Raw genomic sequence first — 26,191 nt, forward strand, 5'->3', positions numbered from 1 at the left:
CTCAGAGTGACGTGTTTCTTAATGTCTTCTTTTTCTCTCTCTTTCAAAACAAACTGCTGAATTTCCCTCATGACTGTGTGTAGGGCCAGCTCAGGTCTGTAGTTCAGCTATGGGTAAACTTAAGAGGGAACTGTAAATCAGTGCATTCATTGATTTCACTTTGAACTACTAGTTCATTGATTTCACAATCAACTACTAGGCTACTACATGTGACCAGGTCAGAACTGTGCTGATCTGAGTAAGTAGTACAACAGGATACCAATATAGTATAGTATAGTATAATAATATAGTATAGCATAGTACGATAGTATAGTATAGTACAATAGTATAGTATGGTATAGTACAGTACAATAAAATAGTATAATAGTATAGTATAGTAAAGTATAGTACAACAGTATAGTATAGCATTGTATAATATAGTACAATAGTATAGTATAGCATCGTATATATTACAGTAGTATAGTATAATAGTATAGCACAGTATAGTACAATAGTATATTACAATAGTATAGTATTGTATTGTATAGTATATCAAAGTATAGTCCAATAGTATAGTATATTAGTATAGTATAGTATTATATAGTACAATATTATTGTATATTAGTATAGTATTATATTGTATAGTACAATAGTATAGTATAATAGTATAGTGTAGTATAGTAAAATAGTGTAGTATAGCATTATATGTCATAGTATAGTGTTCATTAACACATGTTCTCTCGTTCTCTGTTCCCAGGGGCAGTTTCAGAAGTTGGGTGGGGTCATAAGAGACCAAGAGAAGGTAACAGACATCCAGCCTGGCCCTGTGGTGACGGTGTCTACCTCTGCTGGTGTTTATCGAGCCAAGAGTGTGGTGATCACGGCTGGACCCTGGGCTAACAGACTGCTGGCCCACACTGGCTTTCAGTTGCCACTAGAGGTATTCAAACGCTTGGTGTCCCACATGCAATAATGTTCACATAGTTGTGTATATATCATTATTGTATTCAGTTGTGAATTCCAGTAGAATATTAGGATTCAAGGGGTTAACATACATGTAAATGATAACCAAAGCTAGGTTTCATTGCCAGCACTTTAATTAGCAATTGGAAACATTTTTTTCTCCATAATCAAAAGCTAAATACCATACTTATCGTAGCTAGCATGGTAATGATGCAAAATGTTTCAAGTGTACCAAAACTATGGTTTGTTTTGTTACATTTCCGTGCTCCATCCCTAAGTTAGTGGACAAACAGGGTGGTCGAGATGCATAAAACTCTGTTCCTACAAGGACAGAAATATGTATATGTACTCTTTTCGTCAGATTTGTAAAGCAACAGGGCGCATGTGCACAAGCCGGACTTCCACTCAACACAGTTAGCCATGAATAGATGTAGTCACACCCTAAATCCAACTGTCCACTCCACCTGTCTTTGTACCTGTCAGGGGAAAGAAAGGCAAAGAAGAGGTGACGGTTCTACAACTTGTTAAAGTATATTATTATTAATGGTTATTACGCATAACCATCATGAAAGCTTGTGGCTTTTTATAGCACTCATTCCAATATTTATCACATGTACCTTCAAATGAATACTTCACCCTCAAAATCATCATTTGTATATCAATTACTCACCCCGTGTTACCTTGAATTCTTGAAGAAAACTGTATTTCTCGCATGACTCCACAGTGAACGGAGAATCCCAAACACATCTTCACTAAAACAGGCAGGCACGGACGAGTATGAGACTATTTATGAGGAAGTGTTTTTTAAATAGTAACGTTTTAGCAAAGATGCATGTGTTTGGGAAGTAGCGAGTACACCACTGGATAAATGAGACTTGGATTATACTGCACGAGTTGTGTGAGAGTTTGTAAACCGTTGTTTTGATATAGTCTTGCTGTTTGCTGCCCCCATTTACTTCAATTCATCAAGACTTTCCTCCGTTTTTGGGATTCTCTGTTCACCGAGAAAAACAGTTTTCTTCAAGAATTCAATGTAACACAGGGTGAATAATTGATATACAACTGGTCATTTCGAGGGTGAAGTATTCCTTTAAACCATCATTGACAGTAATATCTCAATAATGATGATTAAATGTGATTTAGTTTATAGGAGACTTTACAAAGTGCTCCACACAAAAGGATGAAACATGGGAAATTAAATGATGCCTCCCATATAGAGGCATCATTTCATCAAATTAAAGATCCCTGCATAACTGCAATAAATGATACACCAATTAGTGAAATTGGCTAACAACCCTAAATAAATAATAGTTTTATAACTAAATTCCATTGCTCAATTTCCATTTCACTATATCACATTCGGCTCACTAAGGAAAACCATGTGTTTCATGGTTTATGTAGCATGTATCAGGCCCCAGATACACAGTAGAATCAGCCGCACATTTCACATTAGACTCTGTATGTTATCAACTTCAACTTGTCCATCTCTAATCCACTTTCCCTCTCTTTTCACCACTGGGGATGTTGCCCTGCCTACCCTTTAAATGCCCACCTGAACGTGCCACAGAAACAAAAGCAGTACTCCTCCATATTTAAACAGCTCAGAGGCCTTAGTCAGCAAGGCAGTCTTTTCCATCCAGCAATATGCCACACAGCCTGAAAAGAGAAGGTGATGGGAAAACAAGCAGACAGCTGTTAGAGTGGAGAATTGGAGTTGATATTGGAATTGCATTATTCAGGCTAGCAGCAGGCTGGGGGGCCTGGGGAATGCCATGCCTGAGTGAACTGCTAGAAAAGCACAGGCTCTGAGCTCGTTGGCTCGCCAGAGCACTTCTGTCTGAATTTTTATGGTCCCTGGGAATGAGTGCACGGCCGGTTAGTTCATTACATTGAAAGCTCCTGAACAATGTGTCCTTATTATTGCCACCCTCAGATGGACGTCATTTGTACGACCGTGTGTACATTTCATTAAATCCCAATTCTCACTTCACCACCGCGGAGCTACTTTTGTAATTGCACTTCTATTAGACGGAAAATAAGTGATGAGGAGGTTGGGGGTAGGTGTTATGGAGGTTTTATTGCTAGCTGCTAATTCTGCGCCAGTGTGTATTCATTCGGGCAGAGGGCTTCTTGCAGAGAACCAGTGCAGTATTGATCAGTTGTACAATAAATATATAATGAATGAAAATATATCTTATCATATCTGAGGTAACACGGTCCGTGTATCCTCTGTCCAAAGCTTTGTTCAACTTGTTTGACAATAGGATGAACAAATATACAAAGCATTATTTTTTTTTTCGTGTGAATTGAAAATAACATAAATCCACTTGCTTTTCCTGTTTTCATCTTCAAATCATCAATTGGAACAGAAGTTAAACCAAAACCAGAGAACGACTTGTTCTTTGCTTTTATTGTTATATCTATAGTCTATCTGTCCATACTGCATCTCTACAAAAACAATGTCACTGGCTATATGCTATAGGCCTAGACAGACAGAGAGAGAGAGAGAGAGTTCAGTAAAGTTGGAAAGATATTTACAGATTAAAACTTCCAGGATCAATAACTCATAAGCGAAACGTTGTTAAAAAACAAACTATGACTCTTTCTAACCGTAGTAAGGTAGACGACGAGCTACAAGCTCATTTTCAGGATCAAAACAAGCCGTCCTCCGAGCTGGACACATATCACTGGTCTCTGTGTGCAGAGGCTGTGAGACCAGTGCTCAGGGACAAAGTGCAACGCCGAAAGGAGATGCTACAACAATATTCAATAACTTCACTGTTATACAGAGTAGTGATACCAAAATCACTTCCCACATCAATGGTATCCTGTTGGTTATACTACAATGATAAGTTTGGAAAAATGTGCTTTTGTATAACTTTGGGGAATTTGTATTGCGAAAAAATTCAATAACTTATCTGTAGTCCCTGAGCACTCGTCTTGCAGCCGCTGCACATGGAGACCTATGTTATGTGTCCAGCTCAGAGGACGGCTCGTTTTGATGAAATCTGCTATGAAATCTATATATATCATTTATATTCCAATTGACGATTTGAAAACAGGAAAAGTAAGATGATTTCTGTTTTTTGTTTCTTTTAATTCAAATGAAAAATGAAAAAACAAAGTAATGCTTCGTATATTGTTTATCCTATTGTTAAACAATTTGAACACCGCTTTGGACGGAGGGTACACGGACCTAACACACACTCTACAACTACCAAGATTGCCATGACATTTTGTATGAACATTCAAATACCGCAAAGGACAATTACTAGAGATCGTAACGACGCCCTGGTCTCTCCTCTAGCGCCACCATCAGGCCAAAAATAACACTTTATTAACACTCTTCCCCTTGACGAGGCATCTGGGAAACTTCTGATCACATTTCCATTTGATGTGCATAATTATGGTCCCTCATGGTTTTTGGTGTCCTTGTGACCTTTCCTCTTGTGCCATCTGTTTGAATTCACAAATCTGAAAAAGCATTGGCATTCAATTTACTGAGCACAGCACATCAATGCTGCCCAGAGGATGAACTCTTTGTATGCTGGACACTCCAGGAGGCTTTCTCTCTTGGACCACAATCAGACCAAAATCAACAGTTTTCAAATAGGAGATCAAGTGTTGACGTTATTGGTGTCATCGCCTTTCATGTAACGCCATCCTCAGGAAACGCTTTACATTCTTAGCACACAACTGGTATGGCTGTGACAAAAGTAAAAAGGACTAAAATAGCACTTAATAGTAAAAGAGAAATGTGTGCTGCTTTTACATCTGATTGTTTTATTCCAATCTGGGTAGAAGTTTATAATGTGATATTGCATGTTAGTGGAATTGTTAAATTGTAAAATCCAAAATGTGTGCATTTGGTTAGATGGAAAATCCAGAAAAAAATCACTGAAAAAATAGAAACAAGCAGGTCATCTTCACGAAGTCTGCCATGTTTCAACAGTAGCCCAGAACCGACAAACTGTTAACTTTTCCTGCTTGGGCCGGAGTTAATAACGTTACTCGCTCCCGTTGCCGCCGCGCTCTCTCTCTTGCTTCCCACTCACTTCCCACATACACACACTCTACGCTCCAAACGGCTCTGGAGAGGACCATTCGTGTTTTTGCGTCGGCCACCGTAGCTCTCCAAAACCCTTGGCACACGGGAGAGGCTTCAGTTGGTTGCAATCTCCTCACCTCACCGTTAAATACCGCCAGATACTACACACTGGTCCTTTAATGGCCAGTGTGAACAAGAGGAATTATTACAGCAAACATATTGACATCTGACTTGTTGTAAGTTGTTGTAAGAAGTATTGGATCAGAAGACTGTAATGGTCATATTTTAACAGTTATGGTAGACAGTGATAAACAACAGCAACAGCATAGGTATTTATTTTGTTTGTTTGGAGGATGTGTTGGAGTATTAGGCTGTTTAAACAGCAGCTAGTGCTTGAGAAACCCTCTGAATTTCAATCAAGGAGTTTTGTACATCAGAACTAATGCACAGTATACACTATGGTCAATCACTAGGTCTTTCGTGACAGCCAGATCTCTGGGGACTTGGCTGGTACTAATGGTTTTCCTGGTTTCTCTACTATAGGTGGTGAAAATCAACGTGTGCTACTGGAAAGAGAAGGTTCCCGGATCACACGACGTGAAGCAGCGCTTTCCATGCTTCTTGGTGACTGAGTGCGAGGAGACCAAAGAACACATCTATGGCCTCCCATCCAACGAGTACCCAGGCCTGGTGAAGGTATGTCACAGTACTGGACCCTCAACAAGAGTAACTCTAGATTCTGCACAGACCCCTCAAATATTCATGGTAATAATATCAAATATATTTAACAATGATTGTTTTTTTGTTTTTTAAATGTGATTTCATCTATTTGCTTTTCTAGTTGATCATTTGACTTCATTATTCAACATTAGTATCTAAACCAGTGCTGTGTGTGCACTGAAGCAAACCCTGCTCTTTATTAAATTAAGATAAATGAGCATGCACACAACATTTAGTTTGCAGGATGTGGCTTTGATAAAATTCCATCAGCTTTTTAGTATTCATTTTTTATTTAAACAGTTTCTTAGTTTCAGATATACATCATGCATGTTTGAAGGGGCACTCTAATCTTTGGTGGACCAACCAATCAGGTATCGGGGCTGCAATTAATAACTGTACCAACAGATTCTCACTCGTCAAATACCGACGCTTGGTCAGTGTTCTTGTGCTTCAAACTATGTCACTCTAGGTTCCCCTCTAGCATCAGTTTTGGACGTGTCACATTGGTGTCAAAAAAGCCAGCAATGTAAACTTCCAAAGGGGTGAATACTTTTTATAGGCACAGTATATTGTACAGTATATTTCAATAAGTGATATTTTCATGTTTATGTGTTATTTGTTAATTAGAAGTAATACTAATTAACGTAGATTTTGCACAGTTACTGATAATGTATTGTCAGAAATACGCATTATTAATTTATGTAACCCTGCTCACTCATATCACTCATGAAATCCATTCATTATAAACTGCTCGGTGAAAACAGAGACAGATTTGTGCAAAATGTGTCTGGAATGCTGCTTTTGAGAACCACATTGCCACGGTGGTACAATTGCGGGTCCACTTTGAAATAGAAACACTGCTGCAAAGACAACTGTAAAATGTGATTTGTTCTACCTCAACATCAGATTAGTTGTGGGAGTTGTGCTGGGTTTGATGTCATCTGATGGCACATCTCTATTTTGGGCATTATGGCGGGCCAGCAGGAGCTCAGAGCCTAATAGCAGACCACATGCAATGAAGAGAGGGGTGGACAGATGGTGATGCCACGTCACATTATTCACTCTGAGACACAGTCACCAGAGCTACTGTATGCCCAATGTTTGGGCCATTTAACATAGTTTGAAAAAAAAAGAAAAAATCTCCCGATGAAGCAGAGAAGAATATTTTAATTACTCTGTTTTAGTATTGTTTGTTTTTGTTTAGTTTTTACTGCATGATAATGACAGAAGGTTTTTTCTAAATCAGAAAATCCTGCAGGAAAAAAATAAAATCTGCAGCTCTTTTAATTCCTCAGCCTCCTCGCTGTGCCTCTGTTCTCTGGGTGAGACTGTTCGTGTCAGACCTGGCTGACAGGAGCTGACACAAAAGCAGCTTTGGAAGTTTGGAGTGTGTGTATGACAGCCACTCCTCCTCCCCTTTTGTAATTTACTGGCATTTGCTGGCATTAGGAGCCTAAATAAGGAACGTAGACATGAGAAACGTATCATTTCCTGCCTTATTACTTCGCTTTACATGAAACTCTAAAATAAGCCCATTCAGCACTGCATAAACAGAGCTGTGGGATTCTGTCTTAAAGGGGACATCATGAAAAACTCACTTTTTCAGTACTTGTGCACATCTGCTTTTCGTGCGGCGTGATTACATACAAAGTCAATGTCGAATATTCGCGCCGGACGCTTGAATGTCTCGAAGGATGAAAAGGACGTCATTCGCATATTCGTGCCAGTTGAAAAATTTCAACTCGAGCAAGAAATTTGCTGCGTCGCGAAAGCTTATCAGCATTACTGACATCCTGACATTGAATGAGAAATGGAGTAAAAAAATATTGTACCCATCTGTTGGCACCAAAAGCTCACCAATAGTAGGCTACCTCATATTTATACCAGAGAGAGACCAGACAAAACTTTGTGTGTAAATGTATGTGTATAAACTAGGGCTGTTAGCGCAAATTAGTTTTAACGCCATAATTTCTTTAACACATTAACGCAACTTGTGATTTTTAGTTTGTAGCAGGTTCAGTTTTAAAGCTAGAGTGAAGATACTGGCATCATATGAAGGAATCCATTAGTACCAACCATGTCATACTAGCTAAATAACACTCCAAACGAGGAAAAACTGGCATGGCCATTTTCAAAGGGGTCCCTTGACCTCTGACCTCAAGATATGTGAATGAAAATGGGTTCTATGGGTACCCACGAGTCTCCCCTTTACAGAAATTTCCACTTTATGATAATAACATGCAGTTTGGAGCAAGTCATAGTCAAGTCAGCACACTGACACACTGACAGCTGTTGTTGCCTGTTGGGCTGCAGTTTGCCATGTTATGATTTGAGCATTTTTTTTATGCTAAATGCAGTACCTGTGAGGGTTTCTGGACAATATTTGTCATTGTTTTGTGTTGTCAATTGATTTCCAATGATAAATATATACATACATTTGCATAAAGTAAGCATATGTATCCACTCCTATGTTAATAAGAGTATTAAAATCTTGACAAATCTCCCTTTAAGGTACATTTTGAACAGATAAAAAAAAGTGTGATGATAATTTGCGATTAATCTTGATTAACTATGGACAATCATGCGATTAATCTTCTTAATCCTTCTTATGGCACGCTCTTCCCTTACGCATTATCATGTCATTCATACACATTTTTGTTCGACCGGGCTGGATATAAACAACATGAGGAACATGAATCACTTAGATTTAGTTGTTGTATTAAAACACCTGTCAGTTCATTTGTTTACATGTGGATCACAGATTGTGTACGAGTCAGTACGTTGAGCAGTTATTTTTTTTTTCTGAATCTGAACTAAAAAAAAAAAAAATCACTTCATGTGTTTAAAACCAACTTCCTGCTCCACCCTCGGCATCGAGACCAGAAGATGGTCTTCTTTGCTTTCTGTCATTATTTAAAATGCGACTCCTCTTTACATTTTTCAATACAAGAAAGATTATGGATTTGTGGAATTGTCATTCAAATGATGGTGGTGGCAGTAAACATCAAGGCAGGAATGACACAAAGACTATGGATTACTGAATACTAAATGAATAAATGCTGAATGTATGCTATAAGTAAATAAGCTATAAGCATTCAAAAATTCAATAAATACCAATAAACCTTACTGAATACGAAGTAAGAGTTGGATGGTGTTGGCATACTGCTGCTGCTTTTCATTATACATATTCAAGTATGCAGGGTTACCAAACTTAGTGATTCATATAGACATAATATTGACGCTGTCATTCTGTGTGCAGATATGCTACCATGACGGCGGTGAGACAGACCCAGACCAGAGAGACAAGCAGACAGACAGGTCTGATATTGACATCCTCCAGCGCTACATCGCCCGTTGTTTTCCTGGCCTGGTCCCTGAACCTGCTGTGGTGGAGAGCTGCCTGTATACGGTCAGTATCAACAGTCCACATCAAAGTGTTATTGACATTTAAGCCTCAGAAGGTCGAGGAATTTGATTACATCTGTGGGTCATTGGGAAATATCAGAAGATTCAACACACTGGCAACACTTATTTAAAGGAAGGACCTGAGCTTATATTGAAACTTCGAATGCTTCTACCTTGGTTTTTTTTTTTTAAGTGCAACTTCATCCCCAGGTTTGGGCCTAAATCCACCCACTGTATAATTTTGCTAAAAAGTGGGCAAGGGGCTGAGAGATGAAACCACGCCCACTTTCAAATGACAAAAGCCTTGATGCAGCAAATAAGACAGCTACAGTAGCCTGGAAAATAGCGCCTCATAGTGGATAGAATTAGATATGGGAGAGAAGTTACTACATCGATGAGTTACCGACGATTCACATTTATAATTTTTTTCTCAGTGAAAAGTTTGACGGCATATTTAGCTAACATTGGTAGCAGCATTAGTAGATAGAGCTGTATCACATTCAACAGTTTATTAATTTGCTAACTTCCTGTATCGTCTGTCCGCAAAAGTTCACTTTTTAACAACGTACTCGAGGCAAATTACAGCCCAAAAGTCTCACATACACATCAGAGATCACGGAGGCTCCCATAGCCCAGAGCGATGAACTTTCGTTCGACTTGCACACATGCACAGTGCTGTGTGGAAATGAGGCGTAAGCAGCAGGGGCCAGATGTCTAAATCTCTGCGGAGATTGACGACTAAAACTGTGAGACAAATACAGAAATATACATACGCATTAATTTTCGTCAGATTTATAAAGCCACACCTACACCTTATTCTGTTTTTCTAAATTTCAGTCATTGTGGAACATGTTCAACCCTTATTTCCACGCCCACAGTTAGCCATAAGTGGATGTAGAAACGCCCTTAAGCACTGTTTGCATATCGATACTCGTGCTGGCTCAACCACTCATTACATCTGTCAGTGCAATTTCACCGACTGTGTTGCATCAAACTAGTGGTACGGGCGCTAAAATTGACACAGCAGTGGTCATGTCTGCACAAATGTAAAATTACGCTACATTGTTTATATTTCATTTTAATTTTCAAATTTGATTTAGCATCTGAATATTGTCCACTGTAGAGCGGGGTATGACTAGAAAAAAAGAAAAAAAGTGAAAATTTTACAATCGTGGAATTACATTTTCAACTCTACATCCTAATTTTAATAAAGTCCTCTGTGAGCTTCCATATTGGGCAGTTGAACTGTAAATATGAAGTGTATAAGTTGCTCTGTATTTAATTTACTGCTGGAAAATCCTCTCCAATGCCATTCTGAGGTGTTAGATTGTGTGTGTGTGTGTGTGTGTGTGTGTGTGTTGCAGGGGTGGGAGGTTGTGCAGCCGCTCTGCCCTCCAGCAACACAGCAAGCTGCTTTTACCACGATCACAAACTGAAGCTGTAGAAAAACATAATTTCTGTGACCTTGTCCAATGCCCCTGAAAATCCTGACTGTCACGCTCTTTTCTCACATAACAGCAGGTGTTTTGTTTCATTACCAGTGATTCCTAAGAGGACAGAGAGTTAAATTACATGTGTCTCTACAGTTGGGGTAAAATGTCGCATTTTGTCGGAGGTCATTATGTACTCTACGATGGACTCTTTGATCCTGTTAAACACATTTTCCACAATGACTTTGATGGAGAGGGAGTATGTGTGTCCCTGTCAAGTGGTTCTCAGGACAATCTGCGATCGCTCAGTTCATGTCTTATTATAGTAGAATGAAGAGGCTGGAGAAATAATGCTGCAGCACTCTTGACTTAATGTGCACAAGCTGCATCGCGTTTATCAGACAAGAGCATTACAGTTCATACTTCTCAAACCAACAGGTTTGCAAGCAAGGTGCAAAATGTACCACTTGGTCAGAGTGACTCAGTTTCTCCTGTACTCTGGACCCTCTCATTTTTATTTTGCTGGTTGTTCATGTTTTGTTGTTTTTGCAGATGACGCCTGACCGTCATTTTGTGCTGGACTGCCACCCCGCCTACAGCAACATTGTGGTTGGAGCAGGATTCTCAGGTACAATGCAATATGACACAAAACATCTCCAATCAAATAAAAGAAGGGATCATCTAGCCTGTGTGTTGCTGGCTTGGGTCAGAATACTTTGTAATGTAGTCAGTTACTGAATACAAATTGCATGGCAATTTTTGTAATCAGTAAAGTAATTGGTTTACAAAAAAAAAATGCAATCTAATCTGAATACTTTTTGGATTACTTCAAAATCAAACATTGAAAATATTGCACCTTGTAAAAATCGGACACAGACAAAATTTGAGTTCCACAAATATTTCTCGTTAAACTTCTCAAACCATGACCACTAAAATGTATTTTGCATCGTCAGCATTTGGTCAAGTCAAATGACCTTTTACAAAAACAGTATTGGCACATACTACAGGTGTATTGTGCATATGTTCGACAACAATGTGGGATGTCATTTGAAGTTTTTGTTGCTATTGTTTTTTTTTTAATCAAAGGCCAAATGGGGGACTTTGCTTTTGTAAGGCAAAAGGAGCACTTACTCAACATGTTCATCTTCCATTTTCAATGTAAATAAAAGGAATAAAAATTCCATTATCCATAAATCATCATTAAAATACAAAAACGAATATTAGTTAAAGGGACTCTCTCTGTAAGAATCAGAAATTACTTGTTAACAGTGACACCTGTGGCCCAACCGACGCATGCAAGACTGAACGTGATGAAGGTTAGGCATTGACCTTGAATAGTTAAGGTCAGGCATTGACCTTGAATAGTTAAGGTTAGGCATTGACCTTGAATAGTTAAGGTTAGGCATTGACCTTGAATAGTTAAAGTTAGACATTGACCTTGAATAGTTAAAGTTAGACATTGACCTTGAATAGTTAAGGTTAGGCATTGACCTTGAATAGTTAAGGTTGGGCATTGACCTTGAATAGTTAAGGTTAGGCATTGACCTTGAATAGTTAAGGTTAGGCATTGACCTTGAATAGTTAAAGTTAGACATTGACCTTGAATAGTTAAGGTTAGGCATTGACCTTGAATAGTTAAGGTTGGGCATTGACCTTGAATAGTTAAGGTTGGGCATTGACCTTGAATAGTTAAGGTTAGGCATTGACCTTGAATAGTTAAGGTTAGGCATTGACCTTGAATATTTAAGGTTAGGCATTGACCTTGAATAGTTAAGGTTGGGCATTGACCTTGAATAGTTAAGGTTAGGCATTGACCTTGAATAGCTAAGGTTGGGCATTGACCTTGAATATTTAAGGTTAGGCATTGACCTTGAATAATTAAGGTTAGGCATTGACCTTGAATAGTTAAGGTTAAGCATTGACCTTGAATAGTTAAGGTCAGGATAGGTCGCCGGGCAGCGAGTTTAGCAGGAGTTTTTGCAAATATTTGGCAATAAAAAGTTTGTAAAAAGTTACATACAGTCCCTTTAAATCACCATTAACAAAACTGGCAACCTGAGAGGAATAACTTAACTTTGATACACAGTAGAATATATTTAGCATTTAGAATTGGTCAAATCAAATTGACCTTACAAAAACATGCTGGCAATAAACGTATATTTCAGAGATGTAATCCAAAATGTTATCATGTAAACAAGTAATCCTTGCCTATGTAACTGTAATCTGATTGCACATTTTGTTCAGATGTAATCTAGGCTGATTATAGTTACTTATTTTTTTGTAATCTGATTACATAAATGTATCTTTGTCAGCTTTGGAATTAAGCTTCCTTTACTTCTCTAGCTGTTAGTGGAAGCTGTAGCCTAGTAACAGCTGAGCCCAGCAGCCTTCCAGCTGTGAGAATTTATTTAGAACAATTATGAAGACGCTGCATCAGAGCTGTACGGTTGTATAAGAGTCTACAAGCCACGCTCAGAGCTCTGTGAGGCTGCACTTAGGCATAGTAGTGCTTTGCGCTAAATGCTAACATGCTCACTATGCCAGTGGTAACATGCTGATGTATAAAAGGTCATGTTTACCATGTACAACATTATAATTTAGTGCATTAGCATGCTAACATTTGCTAATTAGCACAAAACACAAAAGCGGCCCACAGCTGAGGCTGATGCAAATGACATTATTTTTCTAGGCATTTGGTTGCAAACCAAAGTATTGGACAAATCCTTTTGTCATTGCAGTTCATCCTCTGGGCACCATGAATGTCAAATGTCAAAGCAATCCATCCAATAGTTGTAGAGATATTTCAGTCTGGATACAAGTGGTGGGCTCATCTAAGTATCGTAGCAACACGGGGTTTTCTGTGTTCAGATCTGCTCAAGGACTATTGACACATGTAGGCTAATGAGTGTCACACTCATCTTAAGAATCATTTATTAAAGGCAAAATGCCATGTCTTAAAAAAAACAAAAAACTGAGGTTTTTGAGCCAATGAGGTCAACTAGAAATAGACAGCGTCGAAATGAAAATGCTCACAAGACAGCTCAACAAGTCAAAGAGAAAGCAGAAAAGTAGTGCATCTGGCACATTGTACACCAGATGTGGGCCGATGAGTGCCAGCACAAAAACAGCAGCAGCCAAATGAATCAGCATCACTTGTTCCCTCCTCACCCAAGAAGAGCACAGAGCCAAGTGGCCTATGTGCTCAGTGGGAGCCCAGACATCAATGTTTATGACCACTGTGGTCAGAGGGACAAGGTCACAATCTCAGTTGGATGTATTGGACAAGAAGAGGAAACAAAAGAAATGAGAGTATCAATTAAAGAGAGAACCAGAACCTTTATTTGAAACATGCTAATTTCTTTGTCTTTGAATTCAGGACAACATTTATTGAATCTGTACAACTGAATCATGTCATACTCACCAAGTAGACACGATTGGAAATAATTATGAGATCGGTCGTGTGTGTGTGCGTGTGTATGAGTGAGTGTGTGTGCATCTCTGTGTCTGTCCACAGCTAATCTCGCATACTGCTGTACCAAACTGCATAATATTCTGGGTGCTGATTTATGGCTGCATGCCACAGACCTCTCGTGGTTACTGTGACTTTCTCAGAATACCACTATTGATTGACTGCTGACTCGTCACTCACTACTCTTACCCGGCCCCCAGCCGAGTAGGGGCCGCAAGTGAAACACAGTGGGGGGGGAAACACTTTTATTGTTTTGGACGGTGTGTTTGGCTATAACAGCTAACAGAACTACACACAGCGATGTGCATCACCGCCGCTCAGCCGCTGCTCTGTGACCAAATGCAGTTATTCCGTGCCTTTTTATTGTGCATCAACCTCACGTTCATACACAAAAAAATAGACTTGAAGCCGAAATAAGTGGCTCAAGTTGTGGTTACACCTGTAAGACACAGCTGAGACGGAGCTGAGGCGTGCGAGTGAAAAACACGTCTGATACATATGCAGTCAAGATGAGGGGATAGCCAATTGTGGTTTGATCAGAGCAGCAGCAAAATGAGTATGATATGACTCTATTGTTGTTCTCCACCACTCCCATAGGTGGATTTACTTGGATCCGAAAAAATACCAAATAGGTACATGTGAACATAACACTGCCTTGTCCCTGACAAAACTGGCTTACCATTGTTCTGCACCAAAGTGCAACACAGCCGGCCATATGACAGCACAAAAATCAGCAGACCAATCAGAAAATGTGTCAAGTAAAGCCATGACATAACTTTGAAATAAACACCAAATCAATTCAGTAATTGAAAGCAAGTATAACACAAACCCCTTTCTTGCCCCTTTCTGTTTCAGACTGCAGACAAGATTTGTTTAACTTTGTTATATTGTTTGGTTGATGGGAAACTCTGAGCCTCTGTGATGTCAAAAAAATACATATTGATAGTGCAACTTGAAAAAACTTGAACGGATTTTGTCACTCCTATTATTCCTTGTATTACTTTTATTTGGACAGCCTGTTCTGTCTCACAAAAAATGACATTCTCATACAACAAAACTGCTTTGTCTGTTATGTTTCGAGGGAAACATATTTTCCCCCAGTTTACGTTTGTTTTTGACGTATCTTCACCTCGGGATGGGGTCGAGGTGGACGGAAGAGTCAACACAGGATTTTCACCCACGCTGTTTGTGTCCCGTGTGAAACAAAAAGTCAACGTACACCTATTTTAATTTACATACCTAAGCTAAGTGACGTAACAAAAGTAGTTATTTGAAACCAAACGATGATGTTTTACTAAACCTAACCAAGTAGTTTTGTTGCATTTTTGTTTATTTTCTTTCAATTTACGACATTAATCACGTGTCTAAAACTACAACCGTTGGATAATTTAGTCAAACTGTCTCCATTAAAAGTATGCTGAATGATCTATGATCAGCTCCTGTTTGCAGTGTACCCATGGATGTACAGACGAACTATCACTGGATTACATTGACACTGAAGAAAATTTTAAAACATGATTATCTGGCAAGTTTTGGATTTATGAGTAGCGTATTTTTTGAATGATTTTTAGGCGTATTCGTGGACGTTAATTTGCAGTGGATTGGTTAGTGGATGATATCATCCTCGGATATCTTCTGATTCGGTGTAAGTCACACTGAATTAAAAGTCTGTGTTCAAATTTGAGTTATGACTCAGAGAAGGAGTATTTTTTGACGCATATTGTGGCAATCAGGCTCTAAGGGTTTTAAAGTAAACCTCCATGAGCTGTGTGTCGTGATCGTGTTGTGATCACCGTGTTGGTGAGCAGCCAAATCAGCGTCTACTGAGATATTACTTCCATCATGTGTTCAGTAGAGAGCTATTCCCGAGACATGATTAGCTCAGCTTTGCACAAAGACCAGAGACAGGAAACTGCAAAATGCACCTTCCAACAATTCAAAAACTGTCCCATTTACACTTTGCACCCTTTCTTTTTTTTATTGAACATGTCTGCAAAGTCCAGGTTTCAGAAGCAATTACTACCAAAACTGTCTGTTGACCAACAACTACCGGATGCAGTGACTGAATGCATCATCTCAAAGCTCCTGTCTCCTCATGTGGGGTTGTCAGGTTTGAACTCAGGACTAGATATGAACCTCGCTGAGTCATAAACTGATAAACATGTAAATTAAAAAGCTGTGAAGTCACTGGGAGACATATTATTTCATGTTTTACAGAGTGAGGCTAGCAGTGTCTTGCTCCTTTATTCTTGGTAAGCTATACCAAAAATGTCCGTGACCTCTGTATTAGCTGCACAGAGATGAAGCTGATACCGTCCTCATCTCATCTAACTCTGGGTTAGATGGCAATGTCAGGCTGTTCCTGGAACAGTATTTCCTTACAGCACACTGAACCTTTTATGGAACATAGAAATATAAGAGGATTTCACATTTGTAATTTAGCTCCTCAGCCATGGCTCAGCCATTGCTCAGCCAATCAGAGGACAGAGTGTTATCCAGTTTCTTTTAGGGCTAATTTCTCCTAGTTTTAAAATAAATAATGTTTCATTTTTTTTCAATTTCTTAATTTTCAAATACCCTCCACCATCAACAGTTACTTGCAAGCTTTCAGTGTAGTTAAATCAAGACAATGCCACAAATGCAAATCATTGAATTAACTGAATCCAAGGACTGGTTTAAAGCTGAATTTTTCAAATACGTTAGCAATTAAAGACCGTGCAAAAGAAGTTTCAAACACAACGCCGATGCATGCACACACGAAGAAGATAACCTCATGTGTTCACACGGTCTTCAGAGCTGCAGAATATCCACAAAGTCTAGCTGGACACACCAAACCTTCCATGTATTCTAGGGACACTAGATCCTTAACTTTTAATGAGATGTTCTTGTCCATTGTGAAAGGTGAAAGCGCCTGTGCTTTGGGTCTACACTCATGTTCTTCTCTAATTAATATGGCGGAGGCACCCAGAGGGCCGACTCGACTCCACCTCTCCTCTCCTACACTTACTTCCATTGTCTCCTGGCACTTTCCCATCTCCTCATGCAGTCATGTCCTTAACCTAATTATATCTGTAATTAATATCCTGCTCACAAGTCTTTGCTTTCGGAGGAGCTTGCTGGGATAAAGGAACCAAAAGTCTAAAGAACTACAATACAAATATGTTGATCAAATGAATTACATACTAAAGATTTATCTATTTTAACAGCCTTACGAGTAGTGAAGCTTAAAATTTTTTTACACAGCCCTGCCTTCACATCAAATGTTCTGGCGATTATTGTTCTAAAGAGAAAAGGATGCCAGGCAGCGCTGGATGCCGCCTGATATACTGTGGTGACGCACATATTCGGTAGGCACGACCTGATGGGTCGGCTACATTTACGCAAATCTCAGTGATCTAACGTGAGCATGTGATTGGAGGAGAGTATTACCTATAGCAGGGGTCGGCAACCTTTACTATCAAAAGAGCCCTTTTAGGCAAAAAATAAAAAATAATCTGTCTGGAGCTGCAAAACATTTGAGCATTGTGATAAAGGTACCACAGTTTGTAGTCTCAGTATATAGTATATAAGTCTAATGAAGTGATTGCCAAAGTACAAATGTACTACGTGGTATTAGGGCCACATTGAGGGAAAAAACATCTGAGATTTCCAGAATAAAGTCATAATATTATGATAAAAAAGTCATACGGTTACGAGAAAAAAAAGTCGTAATATTACGAGAATAAGGTAATAACTTTATGAGAAAAAAAGAACATAATGTAAAATTACTACTTCATAATATTATGACTTTATTCTCGAAATCTGAGATTTATTTTTTTTTCCTCAATGTGGCCCTAATATACTCCGTCATACCATAGACCTACAACAATGATTAATACAATTGAAAATGTAAATAAAAAAACAGTTATTCACCAACTTCTTCTCTGCCGCGGCTGCTGATTGATCTCCTTTATTTTGTTCCATTCTCACACAGTTTATCAGGACTGTTTCATGTCACTTTTGTTTTTACTCGGACAGATGCGGCTTGAAATCACTTGACGTGGGTTTAGGCATACATTTTTGTTAGCTTTTTCTTTTAAAAGGTACTTCCATATTATCAAGCTCCAAGTTTTCCAGTCATAGTTATGACTTGGATGAATGCCATTTAAGTCGGAAACTGGCAATTATGATAATTGTCACATGACTTCAATGTTCCATTATACTCCGATCTTAATGTATAGGCTACAGAGAACATCTCAAGCTCTGCTTATTCTGTTTATTAGCCAGTGTAAATTGTTCTTTATTGTATGTGCTCATCCTCCAATAGCAGTTAAAGAGCCATATTGGAGAGGTTCACAGGGCTTCTTCCCTAATACAGAAAAAATGCGTTGCCTTCCTCCCCCTCCTTCACTACGTGCATTTGTCATCAAAGCCTGACACAAGTGCTTTAAAGCAAGTACTGGGGGGGTTGCCATAGCTACAAAGTCACCCTGTGGGCTTGGCCATCTATTGAGGTTTTCCATTCTCCTTCTCTGGTGAGATGAAAATTCACGTGGCCAAACTGTCAGAGCTGGGCTTTTATAACTTCAAAGCCAAGCCGAATCCACGGGAGCTCCGAGACCTTTGTCAGATGGCAATATGCTGCATTCCTCAAGCCCTGTTGACATTCACAGTTTGCCTCTCAGACCTTAGCAGCAAGGACAATCAGACTGCTGCATTTTGAAAATGCACACTCTCTCATCTTCTGGGCTTGAGCACATGAAGCCATTCCGCAGAGAAAGGACAAATCTCCCTTAATTTAGCATTTGGTCCCGGTTCACTAAAGTGAATAGATGCCCAGTGACAGGCATCGCAACAGCTGTACTCTTCTTTTATGTATTCACTCATGTGGGGCTCGAACCCTTCGCCTGACTCAGAGACCCAGAGACGCAGGCTATTTATAGGCTAACCACAAGGTGCAGGGCATGCATTTGATCACAGTAGGATGTTGATTCATCTGACATAGTTTGATGATCTACGTACGTACTTTTGCTCACCGCGATGACTTCTCTTCTCCAGGTCACGGCTTCAAGTTTGGACCAATCATTGGCAAGCTGCTGTGTGAACTCAGCCTGGGAGAAGTGCCCTCCTATGACCTTTCCCCTTTCCGAATCGGACGCTTCCAGGCAAAGACCAAATCAGCTTTATAGAGCTGGGACTGGAAACACAGCGCATCAACAGACCATCTAGAAGTCTTATATAATTGTAATTGTAGAATGATTTGAGATTGCCATGGTAATTTAGCCCTACATTGTTCAACGCAATTACACAATGACCGTATGTTTCGTCTACTGCTTTATTTGATGTAGTCTATGTGTGTTAATTTCACATGGTGTAATCAACTGTGTAGCACTTATGCATCATGACATTTTGTGATTAATTCTTGTGAAATGTAATTATTCATTAATATGTAATTTAGCTTTGGCAATAATGTAACCTGAACATTCATGCCAATAAAGCTTATTTGAATTGGAAAGTCTGTGTGTTTACATGCAGTTACGAAACCAGGTTCAAGTCGGCTCACTGCAGTAATCTGGGAACCAGGTTCATTTGCTTTCTTGCCGAGAGTGAGATGAGAAGAAACCACTTTCGTGTCTGTATGTTGAATATGAAGCTAAAACCAGGAGGTGATTATAGCTTAAGCTTAAAGACTGGACGCACGGGGAAACAACTACAGTAGCCTGACTCTGTCCAAAGTTTTAAAAAAATCTGCCTACCAGAACTTTTTAAGGAGACGTATCATGAAAAACTCCCTTTTTCAGCGCTTGTGCACATCCATTTGGGTATCTGGAGTTCTTACCAGCCCATAAACCGTAAAATAAGACAACCCAGTCAGTTTTTTGTGATTCAACAAGCCATTTAGATTCCTATATCACATGCAGGCTCATTAGAATATATCGCCCACGACTTGAGAACTACCTTTGCAAAGGTGCACCAGATTTTAGTTTCAGACAGAGGATGAATACAGGTACAGTATATTCAGACAGACAGTGTGAGAAATACAATGTTTTTTTGAACATTAAAGCATCTTAACATGTTCTGGTAGAAACCCCGAATACAAGTGTGAACCTGGAAATTATATGTAAAGTTTTTCTAATTACTGTAACACACCTAGTTTGTTTAATCAGTACACAAACAGAAATGCAAAAGTGACATGTTGTGATTTTACAGAGAGTTATGTGGTAAAACTAACAGCACAACATTGCATGTCATTTTTCCACTTCTGTTTTTTTTTGTATTGTTTTTTTGTAATACAGATACAACATGTAGGCTATAGTAGTGAAATTTAGAGTTGCTGGTTGACAGATTTTTGGGATAGAGCCAGGCTAGCTATTTCTCCGTACTTCTCCAGTGTTATTTATGCTCAGTTAAGCTAACTGCCTGGTGGCTCTAACTTCATATTTACTTTATATTTACCATACAGGCTCTGGGCAAGAATGTGCATTTCCCAAAATGTTGAATTATTCCTTCAAGCATCATGTATAGGAGAAACCTGGTGTCTGTAAATAGTATAGAAACCTGATTTCCTCAACTAGATTTCTCCTACAGAAGGCTGATTTATTGGCCCCATATATACATAATCAACTTTAACATGTATGCATGTGCATGACAAAGACTTCATTATCGCTATGACGGCAGCAGGATGAAAAGAGAGATCATATTACATTACATTTATTTAGCTGATGCTTTTATCCAAAGTGACTTACAGTAAGTGCAATCAAAAATGTGGGTACAGTAAAGCACAAAAAATGCAAGAATCATGCAAGTACATCAACTGCATCAAATATGGTGACCTGCTTCAATTTTATTTTATTTTATTTTATTTTATTTTATTTTATTTTATGGGCCAAGGTGCAGTCTGAAGATGTGTAGAGTTTCTGCTGTCCTGAGGTTAATTGGGGAGCTCGTTCCACCATTGTAGAGCCAGGACAGCAAACAGTCATGACTTTGTTGAACGGTAGCTGGCCCCCCTTGTAGTGAGAGAGTAGCAAGCTGATAAGCAGTAGCAAGTGTAGTGGATGGGCTGGGGTGTACGGTTTGACCATATCCTGGATATAGGATTGGCCTGAGCCATTCACAGCACGGTACAGTAGGCAAGTACCAGTGTCTTGAATCAGATCCAAGCAGCCACCTGGAGCCAGTGCAGGGTCTGGAGGAGCAGCGTAATGTGGGAGAACTGCGCCAATGCAAACTTTCATTCAAAATAATTACATTTGGAGTCAGACTAAAACTGAAACTGATTCTGACTGACTAAAGCTTCTAAATAAGTCCTTTTCCAAACCTGCAGCATTTGACTCTTTGTGAATTTCACACAATTGTTTAAACATTTGCATGAGAAAAAGCTGTCCTGTATTTGTAGAGTCTTCCCTCAGTTCATGGAAATGCTTTGTACAATATCCTGCATAAAATGATTTCTTGGAGTAACCTGGTTTCTTGTGTTCATGTACACTTCCTGAATTATCAACCCATCCTCATCCTAACTTGTCACATGTTGCCACTTGGTCAGGACCCTTTGGCGCAACAAAGAACCTTATATAATGAACCAGGAATAAACTAATTCTGCCTTGATTTTGACCAGAGAACCAACACCGACAACTGAAGTCTAACATTGTTGTGCAATTGTAAATTTATCCATCTGTGACAAATGGTAATAAAAAAAAGCTATAATCTTATTGGCTTGTATGATTTCACGCATCAGTACACCTCCCTCTTGCTGCCTTCCCAGCATTCACCATTTTGCCAACTAAGTACATGGTTAAAAAGACATCAGCCGTCGAGCCATTTGTCTATGTGACGCCAGCTGCGTGCTTAGGCTCCAGAGGTGGCCTATTGCCTGGATCTATTTCCCCATGTACCGGTAAACATTTTAATCACTAATCAGACGGCCTATTACAATGGATGCCAACCACGGCCATCAGTGGGAATGGGAAAATTATGCAGCGAAACGGCAGAGATCAGCAAGCCATTTGCTCCCTTGCCTCTAAGTGACTTCAGATGGATAGCAAGGGGCCATTATGCAAATTGCAAGAATTAGAAGTACATTAAACATGCAAATGCAAATATTCAACCACCAATAATCATCAAGCAGGACCAACTGAAACACCTATCTGGAACATTATCTAGCTTGTAAAATCCAATAAAGCCTTGAAAAAAGCCAACTTTCTCTCTGCACACAATTCTCTGAGGTGCATAATTGGTAATGGCATCCAGTCTGCTTATTGTATTATGGTACCGGTCTAGAGTTCACACTGTACATCATAGAGGCATTGCAGAGGGGAGAAAAAATGTGGCACAGATCGCAAATGGATCTGAGTGCTCAGTGCTGCATGAGCACAGGTTATAGCAAGAATAATCCAGATGGAAGAACTACTAGTATATTAACAATTGATCATATCACTATGTGCGATGTGAAAGGGGTTGCTTGTAGTGATGGACCCACAGAGAATTATCACCAACACTGCAGTTTCCCTCAGCTCTATGGAGTGTTTTAGCAGCTTAGAGCTCATTGTTTTGGTATTCCAACCATGCAAACTGCGCTCATCTACTTGGTTTCCAGCAGCACACATCTGTTTTCAGTGACAAAGCTCTGATAACACTACTGTACACTACCTGCTCAGCAGCAAAAGGCACACAAACACAATTATGGTGAACACAGTGGAGCATTTAGCAGCTAAAGAGACAGATGGTTTTCTTAGGAGTTGGTGGAGACCAAACCAGAGCTAAAAGGAGAGTGAATACATTCATCAGGTGGACACAAACATGACTCAAAATTAATGTTATTGTTGCTCAGTGTCTGCTGGATGTAAAAATAGACATGTTTTGCAAACGCACACATCATCTTTCTAAGGGAATGACATGTTATATTGTGTTTACTTACTGTGCTTGTTTCACTGCCCCAAGGTGTCAAAATCAATCGATCAATAAATAAACAATACAGCTGTAAGTACTAGATGTACATATTTTTGACAAGGCCAAAAAGAAAAACAGATGATTCATATCAAGCAAGCACATGTCAAAAACTGAGGTCAAGGAAATATGACAAAGCTCTCACTTTCAGTGTCAGTAGAGCCGGAAAGCTTTATGTCTTTTGTTACTTAAAACTTTGGCAGTTTGGTCAAAATTTATTAAAAGACTATGTAACTTGTGCCGAACAGCAATTAGCGTTTGCATTACTTTATCCTTAAAAAAAAAAATCACATAGTAACGCTTTACTTTGTAGGTTTTTTGCATTTGTACTGTACATCAGTAAACCTGCTCGTTGTCCAGCTGCCTGTTCACCATGAGTGAGGATTGTGGGTAACCGTGGCTCAGAGGCCTTCCACCAATCAGAAGGTCGGCGGTTTGATCCCCGGCTCCTCCGGTCACATGTCGAAGTGTCCTTGAGCAAGATACTTAACCCCAAATTGCTCCTGATCGGTGTGAATTAGTATTTCGATTAGATCCTGATGGGTGGGTTGGCACCTTGCATGGCAGCTTCTGCCATCAGTGTATGAATGTGTGTGAATGGGCGAATGCTGACATTTAGAAAAGCGCTATATAAATTCAAGTCCATTTACCATGTGGGATTCTTTTTTGTCATTTATTTGTGCAGTTTCACTTGTTTCAGGAACTTGAAAAAATTCTATGAAATTATTTGTATTGGAAACAGGTAAAAACAAATACAAAGCTCATTGCTGGGTTTTTATTTTAACTCATAATAAAAATAAGCCAATCTTTCCGTATGACTTTTTCAGATGGGGAATTTCTGTGTCAAGTATTTCACAGTTAGTTTTTAATTTGTACTCATAGAGACCTGTTTGTAAACCTTGTAAATCAGAAATCTCTGTCTGACTCATCTGCTCATTTTTCAACCACATTATACACCTTAATCCTGCCTGCTTTTCATCCTGCTTGTAAAGGCTCACCACTCCTCAGTCGACATTCAACGTATCCATGGTTTGCAGACACTTACAATACCAACATTTTTTTTGTGTCTCCAAATGTCATGATACAATGTTTGACAACCACTGGTATGATTTATAAAGAATCACTGAAACCCACATGGAGTAGAGACCAGGTGCTGCAGCTGCCTACACAAACCTTCCTTGTATAGAACCCTGTGATATCATGGCAGAATAAAGAGGGCCAAACAGGAGCACCAGTGGTTAGCTAAAGGTTGTCCCAGAGGGGGTGAAGCCAACCGTTGGAACCATCTCTCACACCGCTGCTGTGACATTGGAATGATGGAAAAGAAGAAAACAAAAATACATAGTGAGACGGAGAATGACAGCAGAAGTATTTTCCACTTGGCTAAGCTTACAGCGCAGTGTCACAACTGTTCCCTCTCTCTCACTGTTGTGCAGGAAATATGCCACTGCTGTCATGGAGGTTTCAGGCAAACGCAAGCTTGAGATCATAAGTGACATTTTCCCAGAAAGCAAACAGATTTGATGCAGTGATGAATATTTACAGGGGCAGCGGTAACCTGAAGGTGTCTCTGGAGCGAGGCGCATAGCCCAGAGGAGTTTGACTAGACAGCTTGGAGAGGCTCACAGTGGAACAGTTTGGAACTGGGCAGCTGCCACTGGTCACCGAGAGTGTACTGGGATATGCAGGCATTAATATATGTACACTGATGCATTGCACAAGAGTTGGCTCAGCTCCCTGAAGTGCTCTATAATGTGACAGCTCAAGGAGGCCATGTTTGGTTTGGTTAAAAATGCAATTGTGTATCATGGGACCGGGTTAAATGCTGGATTTGAGCTGTTGATATTTAAGTCCACTTAAGGCCCGAAAACATGAAGTTTACAATAGGAAAGGACAAAAAAGGGGACAAAAACACCATCAAAAGGTTTCTATCATCAACTATTTTGTCATGATTCCACTCATGACCTCAGCCTTCCTAGTGTGTCTCTTCCCTTTTTCCCTTTGTGTCTGTCTTGTGTGGGCGTGTCTGGCTGTATGTGTAGGTGTGTGAGTTTTCTCCCTGGCAGTCTCTCTCACGCTGATGTAATCAACGCACCTGATCAACCTGCGCAGCTGCAGATCATCCAATCATCCGCCTCAGCTGAAATACCCTGGACTTCCAGACGTTCAGCGCCAGATCGTTGACTCAACCCAAGTGGTAGTTTCGCCTCGGCCTCTTAGTTGTTTCTTGCTAGAAATCTTGTTCATAGTCTTTTTGATCTTGTTTATGCCACTAACGTTTTGTTCTCCTGTGCCTAGGATCACCGCCTGCCTGCCTGCCTGCCTGCCTGCCCTGCTCATGCCCACCTCGTCACTCATCCATTCATTCTGCCAATATTCCTGCTTTTTGGCAATAACGCCTTTTTGTTCAACTGCCACCATGTGTCTGCATTTGGGTCCAAAACTACACTGATCGTAACATATTTACCTCAAATAGATTCCTTAAAGGGACTATTTGTAACTTTGTACGCGCATAAATGTAGCACACATGCTCGCATATGCGCGTTCGCGTGTAGTCGCTGTACCCTCCTCCTCTGCCTGCTCTCCTTCACTCAGACAGCTCAGCTCGCTCCACCTCTAGACGTGAACGCGCGTTCACTCCACACTGCAGAAGAGTTAGTTTAGCTCTGAGAATATCTAGTGAATGTACAGGGGACGTTTGTGCAGAAATAACTGCTGCAGCTCCTCCAGACCAACAGAGGTTTTCCGTGTCTTGTGAAGTGACGGAGCTTTACGTTGTCTTCTCGTTACCGACCGGGTGCCGGTGTCTCCTCTGCTCTCTCCGGCTGCGGGCGGAGAGAGCAGAGGAGACACGCTGGAGAGCCCCGCTGCCTCAGCCTGCACTTAGGCAGGAAAAGCCAACACTAGGATCAGATCTAAATCATGTTCATGGAGAGACCTTTGTCTGGTCAGCTAACATTACTGCCAAGCAGCTGAAATATAGAGTAGTATTGTGGTTTTAGGTGACTTGTGTCGCCTCACTGTTTTGAGCGATGCTCGTTCAGGTATATTGAGAGCGAGCAAGCGCGAGCCCGACGCTGACTTTCGTTGATTTCACGGCCACAGGTGTCGCTGTTAAGAAGCATTTCTGAAAGTTACAAATAGTCCCTTTAAAGGTTTCAATGAGGTTTAACTTTCTTTTTGGATTAAAATGGTTCTCAAATGGGTTCATAGATATCTTCATTCACCATTAGAAACAGTAGAGAACAACGA

At 39.9% G+C, this 26,191-nt stretch overlaps 1 protein-coding gene across 1 annotated transcript in view; it reads left to right on the top strand.

The window, feature by feature from the left end:
* The window catches only part of pipox (pipecolic acid oxidase), a 28,965-nt gene extending 9,457 nt beyond the window's left edge, over positions 1 to 19,508 (top strand). The window contains exons 4-8 of the mRNA XM_037776480.1: positions 737 to 919; positions 5,534 to 5,686; positions 8,970 to 9,119; positions 11,098 to 11,173; positions 19,052 to 19,508. Coding sequence (XP_037632408.1) covers positions 737 to 919; positions 5,534 to 5,686; positions 8,970 to 9,119; positions 11,098 to 11,173; positions 19,052 to 19,182 — 693 coding nt within the window. The 3' untranslated portion in view covers positions 19,183 to 19,508. The remainder of the gene's footprint in view (positions 1 to 736; positions 920 to 5,533; positions 5,687 to 8,969; positions 9,120 to 11,097; positions 11,174 to 19,051) is intronic.
* Positions 19,509 to 26,191: the final 6,683 nt, after the last annotated feature.

The sequence above is a fragment of the Sebastes umbrosus genome, chromosome 7 (genome assembly GCF_015220745.1).
Source record: "Sebastes umbrosus isolate fSebUmb1 chromosome 7, fSebUmb1.pri, whole genome shotgun sequence".
Lineage (NCBI taxonomy): Eukaryota > Metazoa > Chordata > Actinopteri > Perciformes > Sebastidae > Sebastes > Sebastes umbrosus.